The 19,292-nt window shown below is 35.1% G+C and overlaps 1 protein-coding gene across 3 annotated transcripts in view; it reads left to right on the forward strand.

The window, feature by feature from the left end:
• The window catches only part of WDR89 (WD repeat domain 89), a 61,019-nt gene extending 43,728 nt beyond the window's left edge, over nucleotides 1–17,291 (forward strand). For all 3 annotated transcript variants that reach the window (XM_017664493.3, XM_037006609.2, XM_073242285.1), the window contains exon 2: nucleotides 12,504–17,291. In XM_017664493.3, coding sequence (XP_017519982.3) covers nucleotides 12,535–13,698 — 1,164 coding nt within the window. In that variant the 5' untranslated portion in view covers nucleotides 12,504–12,534 and the 3' untranslated portion in view covers nucleotides 13,699–17,291. The remainder of the gene's footprint in view (nucleotides 1–12,503) is intronic.
• The last annotated feature ends 2,001 nt before the right edge of the window (nucleotides 17,292–19,292 follow it).

Here is a 19,292-nt window from a genome sequence, read left to right on the forward strand (position 1 = left end):
TTCATGAGATAGATAGCATTTGAATCTTCCTCAGGTGTATTCATAATTTTCTTTGACCCAGCTTCCTTTGATGTTTCAAAATTTGTCTGTGGTGCCCCCTAGTGCCCGGAAGCTCTCCTCTCTGGAGCTGCTCAGCCCCCAGAGCAGTGTCAGTTGTTGCAGGGTATCAGTCTTGGTCCTTGGGGAAAGGGAAGAGCTGTTGCCTGCTTCCCCGGTGCTATGCTGTCTCCACTGCCAGAACCAGTGGGCCGAACACTCATGTGTAAGCCTCTATACTTTGTGTTTGTAGCTGCCATAGGTGGGGCCTCCCTCTGACTGGCCTTTCGCCAGGGCAGGGGTTGCTGGTTTGTGATCCTGAGACAGGTGCAGGCTAGCCAGGAGGAAGACACAGCAGGCTGCGTATCATGATGGGGGGCCTTGGAGTTGTTTAGCCAGCCAGGGGGATGGAGTGCCTGAAGATCATTTAAGCTCCCAACCTGCTTGGCAGAGTGCACCCGCACACTTTTGTCTACCTGTCCTTTCTCATGAGCAGTAAGTTCTGTGCAATTCTTGCCCCTTTCTTAACCCTCTTGCTTTTAGGAAGTCTCTCAGCCTGCCCACCCAGATCAGCCAGATAATGAATCCCTGTTTTCCACAAGCAGCTGGAATCTCAGTCTCTCCAGGTATTCCGACTGTCTTAGCTTTCCAACCCCACTAATCACCAGAGCGCCATGCAATGTAGGTTCATACTCCCAGAGCAGATCTCCAGGGCTAGGTGTTCAGCAGTCCCAGGCCTCCACTCCCTCCCTGCTGTTTCTCTTACTTCCACCTGTGAGCTGGGGTGGGGGAAGGACTTGGGCCCCACCGGGTCACAGCTTTGGTATGTTACCCTGTTCTGTGAGGTCTGTTCTTTTCTCCAGGTCTATGCAGTCTGATGCAGCCTTCTTTCCTGTTGCTTTTTCCAGATTAGTTTATTAATTATATTTTCATATTATATGTGGTTTTAGGAGAAGGTCTCTGTCTCACCTCTCACGCAGCCATCTTTAATCCAATTCTGGCGTTATCTTTCTCTACTTGAAGTTACTATATTTTACTCTTTCCATAGTCTATTCTTTGGAATCAAGTAATTAAGTCCAACGTAAGAATTATGGTCTACCTCCTGGAGGTGGCATATCAGCTTATATTATTTGAAATTCTTCTCTAAAGACATGTACCTTCTCCCTCATTTATTTACCTAGTCATTTATTTTTATCAGTATGGGCTCGTGGATATTTATTTTATTCTTTTAGTTGTAATCTAGTTATATTGATATTTTTTTCTAATTGATCTGGAGAGACAGGTGGGATATTTTGACCTCCAGTGTCTTTTTTTTTTAAGCACTTCTTTGTTTTCTGGCAGTATTTGATGTTCTTGGCGCATCTTCTATTTTCTGTGCCCTGGACTTAGAATCAGCCATTTGTCCAAGGTGCTCAGAAAGTATTTCTGTTTTGTACATAACTAAAAGCTGGAGAAGTTCACTAAGTACTTAAGGCAGTGTAATTTTATCTTCTAAAACATATTGAAGCTTATTTGCTTTTTAGAAGGGTAGTTTTCATTATAAAATGAAAAATAAAATCTTAAAAAGCACCAACTAATTTGATATGTCAGTTTTTTAGATTTGAGAGTTGTTTGATATTTATATTCATGAAATTTTGCATGTTGATTCATTTTTTTAAAAGTTTAATGTAAAAGTATCTGAGACTGCTTATGTTTTTTTAAAGCTGTAAAGAATTGTAGTTAAAAAATATGAATGTGATTTCCCTGTATGGCCCCGGAAGATGACTGGTTAGCCAGAGACGGGTAAGATTCCTCAAGGGAGGAACAACCTAAGACAGGCACAGTCGCAGGGGGGCCATCAGGTGAGAATTTGGGGATCAACAGAGGTGAGGCTCAGAACCTCACCTCCCCTGCTTTGAGAGAAATCTTCTGCATCTGTGGATGTCTTGCTGCCCTTGTCTAGCCTGGATTAATACTTAGTCCATAGGCACACACCTGATCATCTGATCATCTACATTTGCCCTCTACAGCACTAAACTATGTTTTCTACCTTTATCTTGCATCTACCTACCACTTCAGCATTTTATTAAAAATAAAAATAACAATAATAATAGGAGAAATGTGGGATCAACATATAAATCAAGTACAAAAATCAAACGAATATTCATATTTGACCTGATTGTTTATAGGTCATATTGCATGATCAAAACCGAAAGTTTCTGTGATGAATGCCCTTGTACTGTTCACCATGTAAGAATTTATTCACTATCTAAGAATTCGTTCACCATGTAAGAACTTGTTCGTTATGCTTCAGAAGATTGGAGACTGACGAGAATTAGGCTTGAGAGGGATTGATGATTGTACATTGAGCGTTGACCCCTCTATACTGAATTTTATTGTTGTTAACAACCATTTGATCAATAAATATGAGAGATGCCCTCTCAAAAAAAAAAAATCAAGCGAATAATCATATCTGACTTGATTGTTTATAGTTCATGATGCGTGATCAAAACTGAAAGTTTCTGTGATGACTGCCCTTGTACTGTTCACCATGTAAGAACTTATTCACTATGTAAGAATTTGTTTACCATGTAAGAACTTGTTCGTTATGCTTCAGAAGATTGGAGACTGTTGAGAATTAGGCTTGGGGTTGATTAATGATTGTGCATTGAGTCCCCTATACAGAATTTTATTGTTGTTAACAACCATTTGATCAATAAATATGAGAGATGCCCTCTCAAAAAAAAAAAAATGTGAATGTGAAATGAAATTAAATGAACAAGGTAAACTGAAATTTCATTAGAAAGAAAGGAAATTAACATTGTTGCTTAATTTCTTTATGCCAAGAATTGTACGCTCTACATATTTCTGCTCTGTGTTCCTGTATAATACTGTGATTACCTCTGTCATTATACTTGTCACCCTGTATTGTAATTGTTTACTGGTTCTGTCTCTAAACTTCTTGAAGATGGCAAATATATTTTTCATCTGTATCTCCATCATTTAGCCTAGTACTTAGCCATAATAGGCACTCAATTTTAAGTGTGTCAATTTTTATCCCCATTTTAAAGGTGAGAAACTGAGGCTTAGAGAGGTTGGGTAATTTGTACAATGATGACTTTGCTAGTTTGTGGTAGAACAAGGGCTTGAAATTAGGATGACTGATTAAACCTATTGCTTTTTTTATTGTATCACACTGACAGTGTTTGATAATGCTTCACTGTATTATTTTCAGATTGACAATCTCTGCAAGTATTCATAAGAAACTGGTAATATTTGTTGCTTCTGGGAGAGGAAAGGGGCTTGAGGACAGAAATGTTCCCAGACACTAGTTTTGGAACCTCTTGGATTTTGAACCATGTGGTTATTTTAGATACTCAAAAATATAAATACATTTTACAAATGCACAGAAACTTTCCAGATAGACTTTTATATTAAATTTAAAAATAGTGTATCATTTCAGTCATTTGTTTTGTTGATGTCTTTAGATTTATTTATAGTTTTCTGAGAACTTTGTTTATCGTACTTTTTCCCTTTTATTTTTGAACAAAAATAATTTAAAAGGTGGGGCAGGGGAGAGGCTAGAACATCCCAAAGGGGATAAAAGGTCAAAGTCCCTCTCTTTAATATGAATGATGTTTGACTATTTTTAAAGTATGTTCCCTAAATCTTTCTTTCAGGAGTTTCTTACATTAAATCAGTATTTGATGATGTACCCAAGACTTTGATTATTTCTAATTAGTTAGGGTGGTTTTGGCTTCATTAACAAAAGCTCTGCAATAAACTGACTTTAATAGTCAGAAAATGTCAAATGTTTAGAGTAAACCTGGAATAAAAGTACTTCCTGGCAATTGGATTGGGTCCACTTTAGAATCAGTGTTCCACATCTTGGAAGGGAATATACATATGGATTGGCAAAAATGTAAGGTTCTGAACCAATTCCTGGTTAATAGGGATAGAACTACAGGTTTGGTTTAGGCTAGTCAGGATTCACCCCAGGAGCTGGGGTCAAGTCCTAAAACCATGTTGATGCTACATGGAGGGGAAGACAAAGGAGATAAGTTGGAGGGTTTCCATCATACTGTCCAGTAGCATTTCTTAATTACCCTTCAAATGAAATGTGATATATAACTGACCCCTCTGTCTCTACTAACAGCTTTTGAGGAATGTAATTGTGCTGGGTGATGGTACATGGGGGTTCTCTTACTCTTCTCTACTCCCTGTAAATGCCACTAAAAAAAGTAAAAAGAAATGAAATGTGGGACACAAAAATAAGGAGTACATGATGGTTGTTTACTGTAACCTTTTTCTAGGTTGGTGTGTGTTTTTTCAATCATGCTCCCTGTCTCTTCTGCATATATGTAGGATTAACATGTAATTCCTCCTCTCAAAACCTTATGGGGATATTTCTTAATTAAAGTTGGCACTAATACTTTAGTACTTACAAAGAGAAGCAATCAAAGAGTATTGGGATGAACACAGGCTCACAGGTTTTGAACTTACAACTTGGGTTTCAAACCAGACTTCCCCTGTATCCTCCTCCCTGCAATAGCTCTGAGAACACTGGCAAGTTACTCCATCTCTTTGAGCTCCAGTTCCCTCTGTACAATGGGGATAATACCTATCTCATAGGGTTAAGTGATTAGGATTAAAAAAAGTGTTAGATTTAAGTTTCTATCACATAGCCTAACATTTGTTGAACTACAATTATGATTATTTCTTCTCTGTGAGGCTCAATTATCCTAGCCCAATTTGACAGATGTGGCAGCATCATTGTAGTTAAATTACAGGTGTAGATTGTGAGATTATTAGAGGCTATTCCTGAATGACTTTTCCCATTAAGCTTTTCCTACATTTAGGACATTTGTTGGACCTCTGGACCTGTGCATTTCACAGTCATAGGTAGCTCATTATATTCAATGACAATATTAAGTTTTATCTGTGGGGAAGTAAGTAGGTTTTCTGACCCAAGACTGATAAACTGTCTCAAAGGAAAGCTAGTCCTTTATTCAGCATGCACTTCAAATACAATTGTTACTCCCCAGTAGTAAAAATGTAATAATGTATGATACTTATGCTGTCAAATCTTTCAAGTCTGATGAACATTCATACCTGAAAGATAGACATACATTTATTTCTTGGGATACTGCTCATATCTGGTTTTATGCAAAATAACATCCAAAGGACTTTCAGTATAGAATCTGTGTAATCAATAATTTCTAAATAGGTATAAAATGTATGTTATTTGCTTATAATACTTTTTTGTCCCTTGTTTAAATGGAAAAAAAGCTACTTTCTCTTCCATTATGGATTGTTTAAACTAGGCTGTCCTTCAGATTTCATATTTAAACTTAGCCAGTTGAGGAATAAGGGCAATACCTAGTTGCCACCAGGTGTGTTTAGGGACATATTTTATATGCAGAAAGAACATTTTATTGGGTTTATTTTAATAGAAAGTAAAATGAAGTAACATTTAGATTGATAAAAATAACTGAAATCCTACTAAGGCAAAAGGCACAAGAGGAATTCATACTTATGTTTAAGTATTTTGTTATTAAGTAATCAACTCTTAATTATCTAAGGATAGTTATTCAGAGAAGAGATTAGTCAGCAATTCCCAACTAATGTGTTGCAAGGTAGCATTTCATCAGGAATTTAGTATTCTTACCCCTTTGAAGCTTATCCTGAGGTGTTTGTTTTGGGGTGTATTCCTAAACATTTTCCAGCTACTGCAATATATTCAGACATGAGAATTCTGTATCCCAGTAAGAACCACAACAACCATGTAGCGGAATGCCAGGGATCAGTGGGGTTCTGCTGTTTCCTGATCTGCACTTGGTGGGTCAAGATGATATTAGTAACTGTTATACCTCTGCTCTCAGAACAGTTAGGCCCATATTTTAACTGGTTATGATTGCCTGCTGTGTCCTCTTAAGGATCAGGAATTGTTTTTAAAGAAGAAAAATTCTTTTTAGCCAAGCATAGTATCATAGCATTAGACTTTGGTAAACTTCTTTATGTGGACCCCTTCTGCTTGTCTCATTTCAGTGTTGGGAAAATAAGCACTGCAGTGTTTCACCTGTGTTTGATTTAAGACATGACTGTAATTCCCCTTTCATCCATTCCTTTCTCTTTTCTCTGCTGTTTTCTTTTAGCTTATTTTCATTTCTTTTCTCTTCCCATCTCTTTGCTTTTGTACTCTTTTCTTTCTCTTTTTTTGTCCATTTTCAAGTGTGTGTATGTGTGTGTGTATGATATAAGAAAAACTCACTCCACATCTTCAGTTCTCACTAGCCTATTGAGAGATCTAGAAAGCTAAGCTGCTTTTTATGCATCTAACAGAAACAAATAGAAAAAAGATCAAAATTATGTTTAACCTTATTTGCTCTCTTCATGTTTTTGTTAGGTTGAACTATATGAAGTTATTGATATTGTTTTGAAGTACAGAAATAAATTTAACCTAATACTTCCCTAAGCAGCCTATAGCTCAAAATTAGGATTTGGAAATTGATCGGGTGAGAGCCCTGAGTAGGAGAGCTGGATATTTCCCAGAAGTCTGGCTTAGATAGCCAGGTAGATCAGAGTGTTGCCATGGTGCCAATGCCATTGACCAAAATGGAGAAAATTGAGAGTAGACATTGTTTTTGTTTTTAAGAGGAAGACTTGGCAGAGGACGAGAGAGAAGCATAAATAATCAGTTTTATTTTGGGGTGTACTGGGACCTGTCCTAGGAGAAATGGACAGTAGACAGTGGGAAATGTGGATTTCTAAAGAGCTAACACGGCTTCTGCCTATATAGGAATGCCTTTGCATTGCCCCATCTAAGCGTGAACGTGAATGAGGTTATCTTGGAAATGTGAACGTGAATGAGGTTACCTTGTGAGAATGTAGAGTGAGAAGGAAAGCCAGTGGCTTCTCTTGAGTGTATCCTGCAAAGAAAACTCAGATGAGAGCTGTAAAAGTAAAATTGTATTCATCATTTTGGAATGATTCATTATTATGTAAAATTAAGAATAACCTAAAGCCTTGGAAGGTTATATGTCAAATATGATTCATTTGCATATTGATGTGTTAAAACATAAGCTAGAGGTCTACATGTTTCTCCTAAGAGAGTTGACTATTTTACTGTTTGTATCTGTTGACCTATATAAGCCTATATAGTTTGAGAGTATTGTGGGATGGGATATACTTGCCTTACCTCTAATACCTTTTCCCCCACCCTTTTTTTTTTTTTTTAAGTTCTGTACTGAATTTAAACAGTGTGTCACATTCACAACCATTGTGATTTTTACTGCTACTGCAGTCTTGAAATGTTAAGTCTTCCATCTAGGGCCCACCTGCCTCAGCAATCCCCAGAATCCTTTGAATTCAAGCCTTTTGGGGAACTGTTCCATGTGAAACAGACTCATCAGGTGACATAGCTGGGGGGAAGGAGACAGTATGCTCTCCTGCTTGACTGAGGCAGCGCAAAGTCAATTATTATTAGTTTAAATTTTCTTATTGGTTAAAATTCTCATCAATCTGATCTTTCATATGCAGAGATCAATATGAAGCAATATCCAAGAATTGTTTCTTTTATAACCTCATATTAATACTTGAATATTTCAAGAACAGGCAGCTTTAAAAAGGGTTTCTTCCTTGGAGTGTATAGGCAGTATACACTCAAGTAAATACACATTTTAGGATATATCTGCATAGCTTGTGGTAAGAAATTATGTTAAATCATGTTTTTCTTCACAAATATAAAATCTTTCTCTTGCTGTCTTTGTGCTTTACCTAAAGTACTGTTAAAGAATGCCAATATTTTACTAATTCACATGAGCAGAGCTCCCCCTGTAAATATACATACACATGTAAAATTCTTTTAGGTTTATTCTTTTTCTCCTAAACTCTTCAGTTTTTAATGCATGAAAGCCAAATCTGTTTTTCATTCATTTTTTTCAGCTACCATTTATTGATAAGAAATAAGCAAGAAAGAGCCAGGTAATAAGTTCAACAGTAAAATAGGGTTTTTAAGAAGCACTGAATTAAAAGAGCAAATTGCAAAAAAGATATTTATAAATCTGATGCCATTCTTATAAATTCTTTATCAAAGGAGTTATATCTACTGTTTCATTCCTCTGAATAAAAATCTGAAGCAGAAATGGAAAAATGTTAACATTTTAAATCTGGATGTCTGGGTGTCTATATTTGGGTGTTGTACTTTTTCTACATTTGTACATTTGAAATATTTTATATTAAGCATTTTTAATTTTTAAATTAATAAAACCAACTATATAATAGAAAATGACAGAGGCTACCTTAGGATGGTTGATCAGGTAGGATCTCTCTGGGAAGGTGGCATACTGAGACCTGTATAAAAGCAAGGAGGTAATGCAAAAAATGTAGGGAATTATGACAAACAGCTGTTGCTAGTCCTGAGGCAGAAGCAAACATGACATATTCAAGGAAAGAAGAACATTATAGCATATCTAGTGGAAAACCATGTTACACCATGAAGGTAAGTAATTACACAGCATTCCTGATAAATGGTCATTTAGTCTCTGAATACTTATGTTGAAGGAAGGTCATCATTTTCAGACTTTTTCCTAAACTGAATTTTTTTTTTCCATTTAGGGTTTACAGACTAATGGGGTCATATCAATAGGATATGGAAGCTGGCTTGAAGGTTTTCTCAGTGGCCAAGTAGGGGAAAGTTTAAGCACCAATAGGAACCATAAATTCAGCTGAATTATTACAATATTCAAAAATCCTAATTTCTCAGTGATCTTCAGAGAGGGAAAGGAAAAAGCTCTTCTTTATAGAATGTCAGATAAAGTGGAAGGAATGATAGAATTAGAAAATTACTGTTTTGCAAATCCAATATAAGCATTGCTTCAGGCAAGGATAATCCATGGATGCTAAAATCTTTGGATGAAAGATTGTTGGAGAGTAGGATATTCATATAGTCCCAGTATGTCACTCCATGATTACTTACTACCTACAAGAGAAGGAATGTGCCTTTAAAATGGAAAGATCTGACCGTTACTGCCTTAAGTAATCAAATTTGGTACTACATTCCTCCTTTATGTAATGCAATAAGAGGTACTCAACATCACATAAATATCTCTCCAGAAATGTTAAACTGGGATCTAATAATGGGGAAACAATTAGAAAACTCCAGGATATGGAACTTTTCAGTGTCATGGAAACAAAAGATTGGAGAGGTCCTCTGTGCCAAGGTATTTAGGAATGAAGTGTTATTTTGTCTGCAATTAACTTTCAAATAATTGATTAAAAAGTAATGTATGCGAGAATTAGGCTTGGGGTTGATTAATGATTGTGCATTGAGTCCCCTATACAGAATTTTATTGTTGTTAACAACCATTTGATCGATAAATATGAGAGATGCCCTCTCAAAAAAATAAATAAATAAATAAATCTAGTGGAGTAATTTAAAAAATAATACTAATAATGTATGTGTATGTGTGTTTATGGAGGTAGAGAGAAAGCAAGTAAGATAACAATTGGTAAGCCTAAGAGGTAGAAGGCTGTGTGTGTGTGTGTGTATTGTATTACTCTTTCAACTTTCTGGTAAGTTTTTATGTATTTAGAATTAGAAGTTAGAACACGTATTCCTTTTTTGAACCCATATCCAACTTGTTAATATTTTTGCCCATTGTTTTACTTGTGCTGTTTGGAGCCAGACTGGTAAATCCAAACTCTTCCTAATATGGTGTTAGTGGTATTGGTAGTGGTAATACTGGGAATTTTTACATAGCATCTGTTGAATGTGTAGTATGATATGCCAGATGTGCTGAACACATTATTTCAGTTAATCCTTTTAGCAGCTCTTGAGTTAGTACTCATTTCTCCTTTTATAGATGAAAAGACACATGTTTAAAAAGCTATCACTAAAGCAATAATAAAAAACATTTCACCTTAAGAATGAAAATGTGAATTTGTGAAGTAAGCTAGAATATTCAATGGTAAAAGCAAGATAGAAAATTTTCTGATAAAGTCTCTAGGCATGCACATTTTTCTGGCCTTTTACCTACAATTTACCATGGAGAGGCAATCTAGTGTGGTAGTTTAAGAGCAAGGTCCCTGAAGCCAGAATGCCTGAGTCAGATTCCAGCTCCACCATTTATAAGCTGCTACTGCCTGAGAAACACTTCTCCAGAATTCCATACTGGGAACCCCCATTGTATTAGTTTCCTATTGCTGCTGTGACAAATTGATACAAACTTGGTGGCTTGAGACAACACACATTTATTATCTTAGAGTTCTGGAAGTCAGAAGTCCAAAATGGATTTCACTGGGTGAAATCAAAGGTATTAGCAGGGCTGTATTTCCTTAGGCTCTGAAGAAGAATGATCTTGCCTTTTACAGTTTTCTTACAGGCCACCGCCTTATTGACTGCCTTTGCCCAAGCTAGCAGTGCATCTATCTGTGCTGTTCTTCCATAGTAACATCTTCCTCTGACTCTCATCTTCTGCCTTCTCCTTCTTTTTAAGAATACTGGTGATTACACTGGGCTTCCCTAGGTAATCCAGAATAATCTCTCCATTGTAAGACCAACTGATTAGCCATCTTAATTCCACTTAGAACCTCAATTCTCTTTGCCATACAACCTAACAAAGTCACAGGTTCCAGAGATTAAGGCATGAATATCTTTGGGGGACTGTATTTCTGCCTACACATCTATGTTTATTTTCTAAAATTGTGTATGGCAGCTGGGGCCAGTAGAAGATGAATCAGTCCTGGCTAATGCTGAGGACTACAAGTAAGACTAATAATTGGGTTTGAGTTAAATGTCACTACTGAGCAGTGTATGTAGATGTTCTTAAATTCTCTTACTGGCGTAAAGTATATGTAGTAGATTTGGTACTGAATTAGGAGGCAACTAAGTTTTAGTTAACATTGTGGTAGGGAAATGATTAAAATATTAGAGTAGGTTTTATTTCTATTGTGCCAGCCCTGAAAGGGAAATGTCCTTGATTTAATTATAAATTTTACAGAATCTCTGGTAATCAAAACAGTATGTTACTGGCACAAAGACAAATAGGTCAATGGAACAGAATTAGAGAGTCCAGAAATATCAATAAATGGTGTTGTGAAAACTGGGCAGCTACATGCAAAAAAATGAAACTGGATCACTGTCTTATACCATACACAGAAGTAAATCTGTAGTGGATTAAAGACCTAAATTAAGTCCTAAAACCATGAAACTCCTTAAAGAAAACATATAGTAAACTCTTAAAGACATCAGCATTAGTAATTCTTTTCTAGATATGCCTCCCTGTGCAAGGTAAACAATAAAAAATGACCAAGTGGGATGAATTAAAAAGTTTCTTCACAGCAAAGTAAGCCATCCACAAAATGAAAAGGCATCCTACTGAATGGGATAAAAAATTTGCATATGGTATAGCCAATAAGGGGCTAATATCTAATACATATAAAGAACACGTACAACTCAGTATCATAAAAAAGACAAATAATCCAATTAAAAATGGGCAGAGGACCTGAAGAGACATTTTTTCCAAAGAAGATGGCCAGCAGGCCAACATCACTAGTCATCAAGGAAATGCAAATCAAAACCACAATGAGATATCACCTCACACCAACCAGAATTGGCTAGTATCAAGAAGAAATAACAAGTGTTAGCAAGGATGTGAAGAAAAGGGAACCCTTGTCCATTGTTGCTGGGAATGTAAATTGGTGCAGTCTCTATGGAAAACAGTATGGAGGTTTCTCAAAAAATTAAAAATAGAAATACCATATGACCCAGTTATTCCACTTGTGGGAGTTTATCCGAAGAAAAATCATTAATTCAAAAAGATATATGCACTCTTCGGCATATTGTAGCATTATTTACAATAGCCAAAATATGAAAACAACCCAAGGGTCCATTATTAGATAAAATAGATAAGGGTGATGTGCTATGTATATTCAATGGAATATTACTCAGCCATAAAAAAGAGTGAATTCTTGCCACTTGTGACAACATGGATGGACCTACAGGGCATTATGCCAAGTGAAAAAAGTCACAAATACCATATGATTTCACTTATGGAACCTAATATATATATATATAGATATATATATATATATATTCAAAAATAGACTTGTGGTTGCCAAAGGGAAGGGTTATGGGGGGATGGGTGAAGTAAGTGAAGAGGATAAAAAGGTATAAACTTCCAATTATAAAATCAGTCATGCAGATGAAAGTACAGCATAGGGAAGGTAGTCAATAATATTGTAGTATCTTTATATGGTAACAGATAACTACTTATGGTGAGCATTTAGTAATGTATGTAATTGTCAGATCACTATTGTACACATGAAACCAACACAATAATGTATATAGATAATACTTCAATAAAAAACAAAACAATATTAGAATAGATTTTATTTCTATTGTGCCAGCCCTCAGAGGGAAATATTCTTGATTTAATTACAATTTTAAAGAAGCTTTGTGGTTAATCTTAATTTTTTTTTCATTACAGATTTTTACTACCCTTGGATGCCACTTCTAATATGGAGAAGATTGAGGAACAGTTTGCTAATCTGAACATTGTTAAACGTTCCTTGAGAACTAAAGAGCCTACATATCTGCTTGGCATAGACACATCAAAGACAGTTCAAGCAGAAAAAGGCAGCTTGGCTGCTGTTTTATGTTCTAATGGATCCATCAGAATATATGATAAAGAAACATTAAACATACTACGAGAATTTAGTGGATATCCTGGAATTCTTAATGGAGTCAAATTTGCAAATTCTCATGACAGTGTATATTCATCTTGTACTGATGGCACCGTAAAATGTTGGGATGCTCGATTAGCCAGTGAAAAACCTGTCCAACTGTTCAAAGGTTACCCTTCCAATATTTTTATCAGTTTTGATATCAACTGTGATGATCATGTCATTTGCGCTGGCACAGAAAAAGTTGATGATGATGCATTGTTGGTATTTTGGGATGCAAGAATTAATTCTCAGGATTTGTCTGCTACTAAAGATCCACTTGGTGCATATTCAGAGACACATAGTGATGATATCACTCAAGTATGTTTCCATCCCAGCAATCCCAACATGGTAGTCTCAGGTTCAACTGATGGCCTGGTAAATGTATTTGATATTAGTGTTGATAATGAAGAAGATGCACTGGTCACAACTTGTAACTCTGTTTCCTCAGTAAGCCATATTGGTTGGTCTGGGAAAGATTATAAACAGATTTACTGCATGACACATGATGAAGGATTTTGTTGGTGGGATCTTAATCATCTAGATACTGATGAACCAATTACATGTTTAAACATCCAGAATGTCAGAGAAGAAATTAATATGAAAGAAGGTACATTAGACTATTTGATTGGCGGTCTGTATCATGAGAAGATGGACAGACTATTTATAGTTGGAGGGACAAACACAGGAGTCATTCACTTGCTGAGCTGCAGTGCAACAGGCCTGGTCTACATGTGCAGTCTCCAGGGAGGGCATTCCGCAACCGTCCGTTCTTTCTGTTGGAATGTGCAGGATGAGTCTTTGCTAACCGGTGGAGAAGATGAACAGTTGTTACTGTGGAAACCTGGAGCAGTGGAGAAGACACTTACAAAGAAAGGCAGCATGAAAATAGCATCCTCTGTATACCAGCGAGTTCGAGTTCATGGTAATGATTCTTACAAGAAAAGGAAAAAGCAGTGAAATTACATTGGAGTTTACTCGATAGGTTTTACAGTTAAAAATAATTATTTTGGGGTGCTACCTGTGGTAGACATGTTTAAAGCTTATAGGTAAAAACAAGCCAATTAGCATATGATCCAGGGGAAATTGTTGAGAATGGTTTAATTCAGGTCTTCATGTATTCTAAAATTATTTTTTTTTAAACTGCCAGTTGAGTATATAATCAGTGAGTTGAAAGTAAAATTATATTCCTCACTTTTAAAACCCATCTGTTGAGTTAGTTAATGTTGGGTTTAAAGAAATAGCTTTGATAAGGACTTTTTAGAAGTAGATGGCTGGTGTGACTTAAAGAAGCAGGTGGTTTGAGCCATGTTTTTTAAGCTCAGTTTTTTACATGTTAAATCATCTTCACTATTTATAAAACCAAATCAGACAGTTTTCTTCATTTGAGGAACTCCTGTTGCTTCATCCATAGATTACTTTTAAATATAAAGATAATGAGTCTAAATAGAATTAAACTTTTTAGAAATAAAATTATTTGCATCTACTTAAGAAAAATATATTTAGTAAATATTTGCATCTGTAATACTGGTGGTTAAGCAGTAAACAGGTGTTTCACTGATGAAAAGGAAATGGTCTTGGAAATTTCATTTGGAGACTCAAATATTAAAAAAAGAAAATATAATAGTGGAGTGATTTTTTATTTCAAAATATTCTAATATTGTGATAAAATTTTCTCCCATGGCGTTTCATCCATAATGTGAAACATGAAGTTTTGTTTACTGCTGATTTTTTCATCCTTTTTAAATATTTCTCCAAAGACTCTTACTTAAAAAGTTGATCTCTCTAAAAGTTTGGAATCTTTTATTTAATTAGAACTGAAAATATCTTCTGAATTAGAAATATTGTCTTGAAAAATACAAATGTTACTTTAGAGCTTTCAAAATTTCTCTTTAAATATTGATGACTTGTCTCAGACTGTGACAGTGGGAGACATTTTTATTTTTCTATAAAACAATGCAACTTACATTTAGCTATGATCTAGCTAAACTCACTTGAGACTAAACTATAGGTAAGTCACATTAAACATGTTCAAAATAATGTAATTCATACTTGGAGAAATTCAGCTATTCTTGCTGTTGTCAAAACAAAAAACCTGAGGGTAGTTGTGGACTTTTACCCTTTTTCCTAACGAGATAATCACCAACTCCTATACTATTCCACCTCCTAAAATCTATCAGCTATTCTTTTTGCCTTTATCCCAGGACTACTGCCTTAGATAAGACTTTCATCATTTCTCCCCTAGATTACAGAACCTCTCCAATCTGCTCCAGTTCATTCTTCCCACCACTTCTAGGCTGAACATCAAAAAACAGCTTGAAAATGCCTCATACTGCTTAAAATCTTTGGCCAGTTTGGATCTATTGATGGAGCACTTTAAGTAAAAATGAGAAACTGTGTTTTCACTTAGGATACTTAGGATATGAAATAATGCTGACTATGTTATAAGTGGAAAAGCTGGTTAAAAATACTTGCATTTAAAATGTATCAGGAAATGAAATGGAGTTATCAAAACAGCTTTTAAAAAGATTTAAAATTCAGAAGTAATTAATAGATTTGGAAGGTGCAGGTGAGGAAATAGCTCTGAAAGTAGAACTCAGGAAGTGAGAAAAGGTAAAAGCCACAGAAGATATATAAAGGAGTCTAATATCAGATGTAACAGTTTTAAGAAGTGAAATAAAACTTTTAAAGGAGGAGGAGAGAGATTATTAAAATGAAATAACAAAAGAGGGTATCCCAGAACTTCAGTCTTCAGATTGAAAGGCCCATAGTGTCAAGTATAAGCAGGACAAAGACCCAGGCCAAGGCATAGCACTGTGAAGTTTCAAGTTTCAAACTCCCAAGAATAAAGAGAAGATCTTAGAAGTTTCCAAAATGGGAAAAAAAAAACAGTCATTTAGGAACAAGAGTAACATCTACATGAGACTCCTCTTTAGCAAATCTTAGTGACAAAAAATGGTGGATTGATGTCTTTACATTTCTAAGGACAAATTCCTGGGATCTGAACTTAATGCTCTCCAAACTCATGAAGCAAATAGATAACAATAAATCTTTTTGAGATGTCCCTTGCTAAGTGAACATTTCCTACTTGCTCTCTGAAACTCAGGAACCAAATATCTAACAATATCTATTGGTAACCAAACACATTGGTGAGCCCAGGAAATAAAAGATTTGCATTTCAGGAGACAGTTCCTTTCCCAAGCTACAATTATATGACTGGTCAAACTGCCCTCATATATGAAGGTAAAAACATTTTCAGATGTACAAAATTTAAAACATTTTATGTCACTTTTTAAAAGGATCCTATATGATGTACTCCACAAAAAATAAGGAAGTGAATCAAGGAAGACAGAAGATACCAGAAATCAGGGCACCAACCCAGCATAGTAGCAGGGCAACAGCTTGTTAGCAGGCTCACAGTATTCAGTCCAGACTGGAACAAGAGGGCAAGAGATACTAGGAGGGAGATGTCCAAGTAGACAAATGAGCAGATATGTTACCCCATGCATTCAACAATGTGGAAAGTGGTATAAGTGAATTAAAACTCATCAGTTAAAACACTCATTGAAAATTATTTAAAAATAAAAGTTTTAAGATTTAAAAGTAAAGATTAACTAAAAAGACAGGTTAAAAAATAAGTGAGGAAAGGTGTATACAAACCTACAAAGTGGGAGTAAATATTTTCAAATAATGTATCAGATAAGAACTTGTATCCCAAACCTTTTTTCTTTTTAAAGGGGGAAAAACTTACCACTCAATAGTAAAAGGCAATTAACCCAATTTTTTAAATGGTCAGAGGATCTGAATAGACATTTCTCCAAACAAGATAAACAAATGGTCAATAAACACACAAAACAAGATGCTTAACATCATTAGTCATCAGGGAAATGCAAATCAAAACCACAATGAAATACCAATAGGATGGCTATAATAAAAGAAGTATTGGTACGGAGGTAAATATCCTGCTACTAGGAATGTAAAATGGTATTGCTGCAGTCTAGCAACTCAAACATTTAAACAGTTGCCATTTGACCCAACAGTTCCACTTCTAGGTATATCCTGAAGAGAACTGAAAACATAAGTCCATACAAAACTTGTACATATATGTTCATAACAGCATTATTCATAATAACCAGAAGGTGTTACCAGTCTGAATGTCTCAGTTGATGAATGGGTACATTATGCTATTTTCATGTAATACAATGTATCATTCAGACATATACATACTACAATTTAGATGAATCTTGAAAATATGCTAAGTGTAAATAGCCACAAAGACCACATATTATATGGTTTCATTTACATCAAATATACAAAATCTATAAAGAAAGAATATATATTAATGGTTGCCTAGGACTGGGATGTTAGGGGGAATATGGGAGGTTTGGTGGATGATCACTAAAGGGTATGAGATTTCTTTGAGGGTGATGAAAATATTCTGAAATTGATGGTGATTATGGTTGTACAATTCTGAATATACTAAAAACGACTGAATTGTACATTTCAAGTAGATAATTGTAGTGAATTTTATCTGAATAAAGCTATTACCTGTGTGTGTGTGTGTATGTGTGTACACCAGACAAAAAGAAACCAAAAAGCCGGGGTGGCAATCTCAGTAGTAGACACAGTGGGATTTAAAGCTAATGTAATGTTGATAACAAAACCAGACGGAAGTGAAGAATAAAGTGAGGTCCATTTATGAATATACATTCACAGTTGAAAATACTAGCTTACCAAGTGTTGTGGTGTATTTTTAAAAAATATATGACCAAGTAAGGTTTATTTCCAGAATACCAGGATGACTCAACATCAAAAATCTATCACAGTAATGGACAAAAAGAAAAGCATCATAATTAACTGATATAAAAAAAACATGGTAAGGTTTCACATCTATTTATGAAAAATAAAAACCTCAAGCTATCAATAGAATAATTTTTTGAACTTGGCTAAGGTTTATATGTCAAAAATCTGTAATAAATGTTAATATTTATGGACAAATGTTGGATTACATACATTCCCTTTAGGACCAAGACTCAGTGAGGAAGCCTATCACAGTTGCATGGGTTAATACTATAAGGAAAAAACTGAACAATAATGTTGAAGGATTCCAAGAGAAGAGGAAAACTACTTTGCAAATGATACATAACCTAGAAAATCCAACAATTAACAAGCTATTTGAAATATTAAAAGAGAGCAAAGTTGCCAGAATAAGGTCAGCCCATAAAAATGCAAATATTATTTCCTAGTAGCAAAAGTTAAAAAGTATCAACGAATTAACCAAGAATACACAAAATTTACTTGGAGAAACTAAAATTCTAATGAAGACGGAAAATGGTCTAAGAAACATTCTGTGCTTCCAATGAGACGATAATATAAAAGTGGACATTCTAAGTTAAATGAAAATCAATATAATTCCAACCAAATTCCAGTTGGGTTTTTTGAGGAATCCAAACGTACTTCAAAGTGTATATGGAAAATAAACTCCATAAATAACTAACTAAACTTAGAAAAGGGAATTAATTCTGTACCAGATATTAAGACATTCCACAAATCACAGTAGTAAAAACTGATAAGGCCTTAGAACAATGCAAATTAATAGAGCCCAGACTGCAAGGATATATGGCAACCTAATGTTCTATAAAGGTGACATAAAGGAAATGGGAGAATTTTTTTATTAGATGTTTTTGAGGGTAGTGGCTCACTATATAGAGGAAAATGAAAGATTCCTTAAATGATAAAACTAAATACAAGGTCGTGTGGGAGAAATCTCTGTGACAGGTGGCAAGTGACTTACACTTCAAAAGTATGAAGTTTAAGACAAAAAAATTGTATACCAAAATAAAGCATTTCTGATCATGAAATATCTATAGGTAAGTGACAGAATGGGAAAATATATATTTGAAATCAAGTGATTAAATGTAGATTGTAGAAGGAACCTGCAAATCAAGGGTAAACAATGCCAATGGAAAATTGAGCAAAGTATGTGAAAGGTCAAATTTCAGAGGAAACTGAAAAGTTGGTAAAACTCCTTAGAGAATGAAGACAAAACACAGTCACTTTATACCTTTTAGAATTACAAAAGTTAGAAATTAAATGATACAAATACTGGAGGCATGTGGGTATAGAGGTGTATATTGTATATATTTATACATAGGTATATATATATAGGTATATGTGTGTGTATATATATGTGGTATATAGCATACACTGTGATGGGACTGTAGACAGCAATTCAGAAGAGCAGAAACAATATCTCAAAGATACTTTTCATACATCTCCATTATTGGGTATTGTTTGTGATGTCATGGAGTTGGAGACAACCTGGATATCCATTCCTGGGAGACAGGATAGGTAAAAATGTAGTGGGTATACCCGATATAAGTATTATGCAATATTTGCAAACTGTAGATGTACACATAGCTACATGGCTTGGTCACAAAAATATAGCACCCAGTGAAAACAGTAAGAACAAATGGCGTGTGTGGGGGAAATCATTTATATAAAATATACCAAAACTTTGAATGTAAGAACATACAAACATACATATTAATTGC

The sequence above is a fragment of the Manis javanica genome, chromosome 8 (assembly GCF_040802235.1).
Source record: "Manis javanica isolate MJ-LG chromosome 8, MJ_LKY, whole genome shotgun sequence".
NCBI classification, from domain to species: Eukaryota; Metazoa; Chordata; class Mammalia; order Pholidota; family Manidae; genus Manis; species Manis javanica.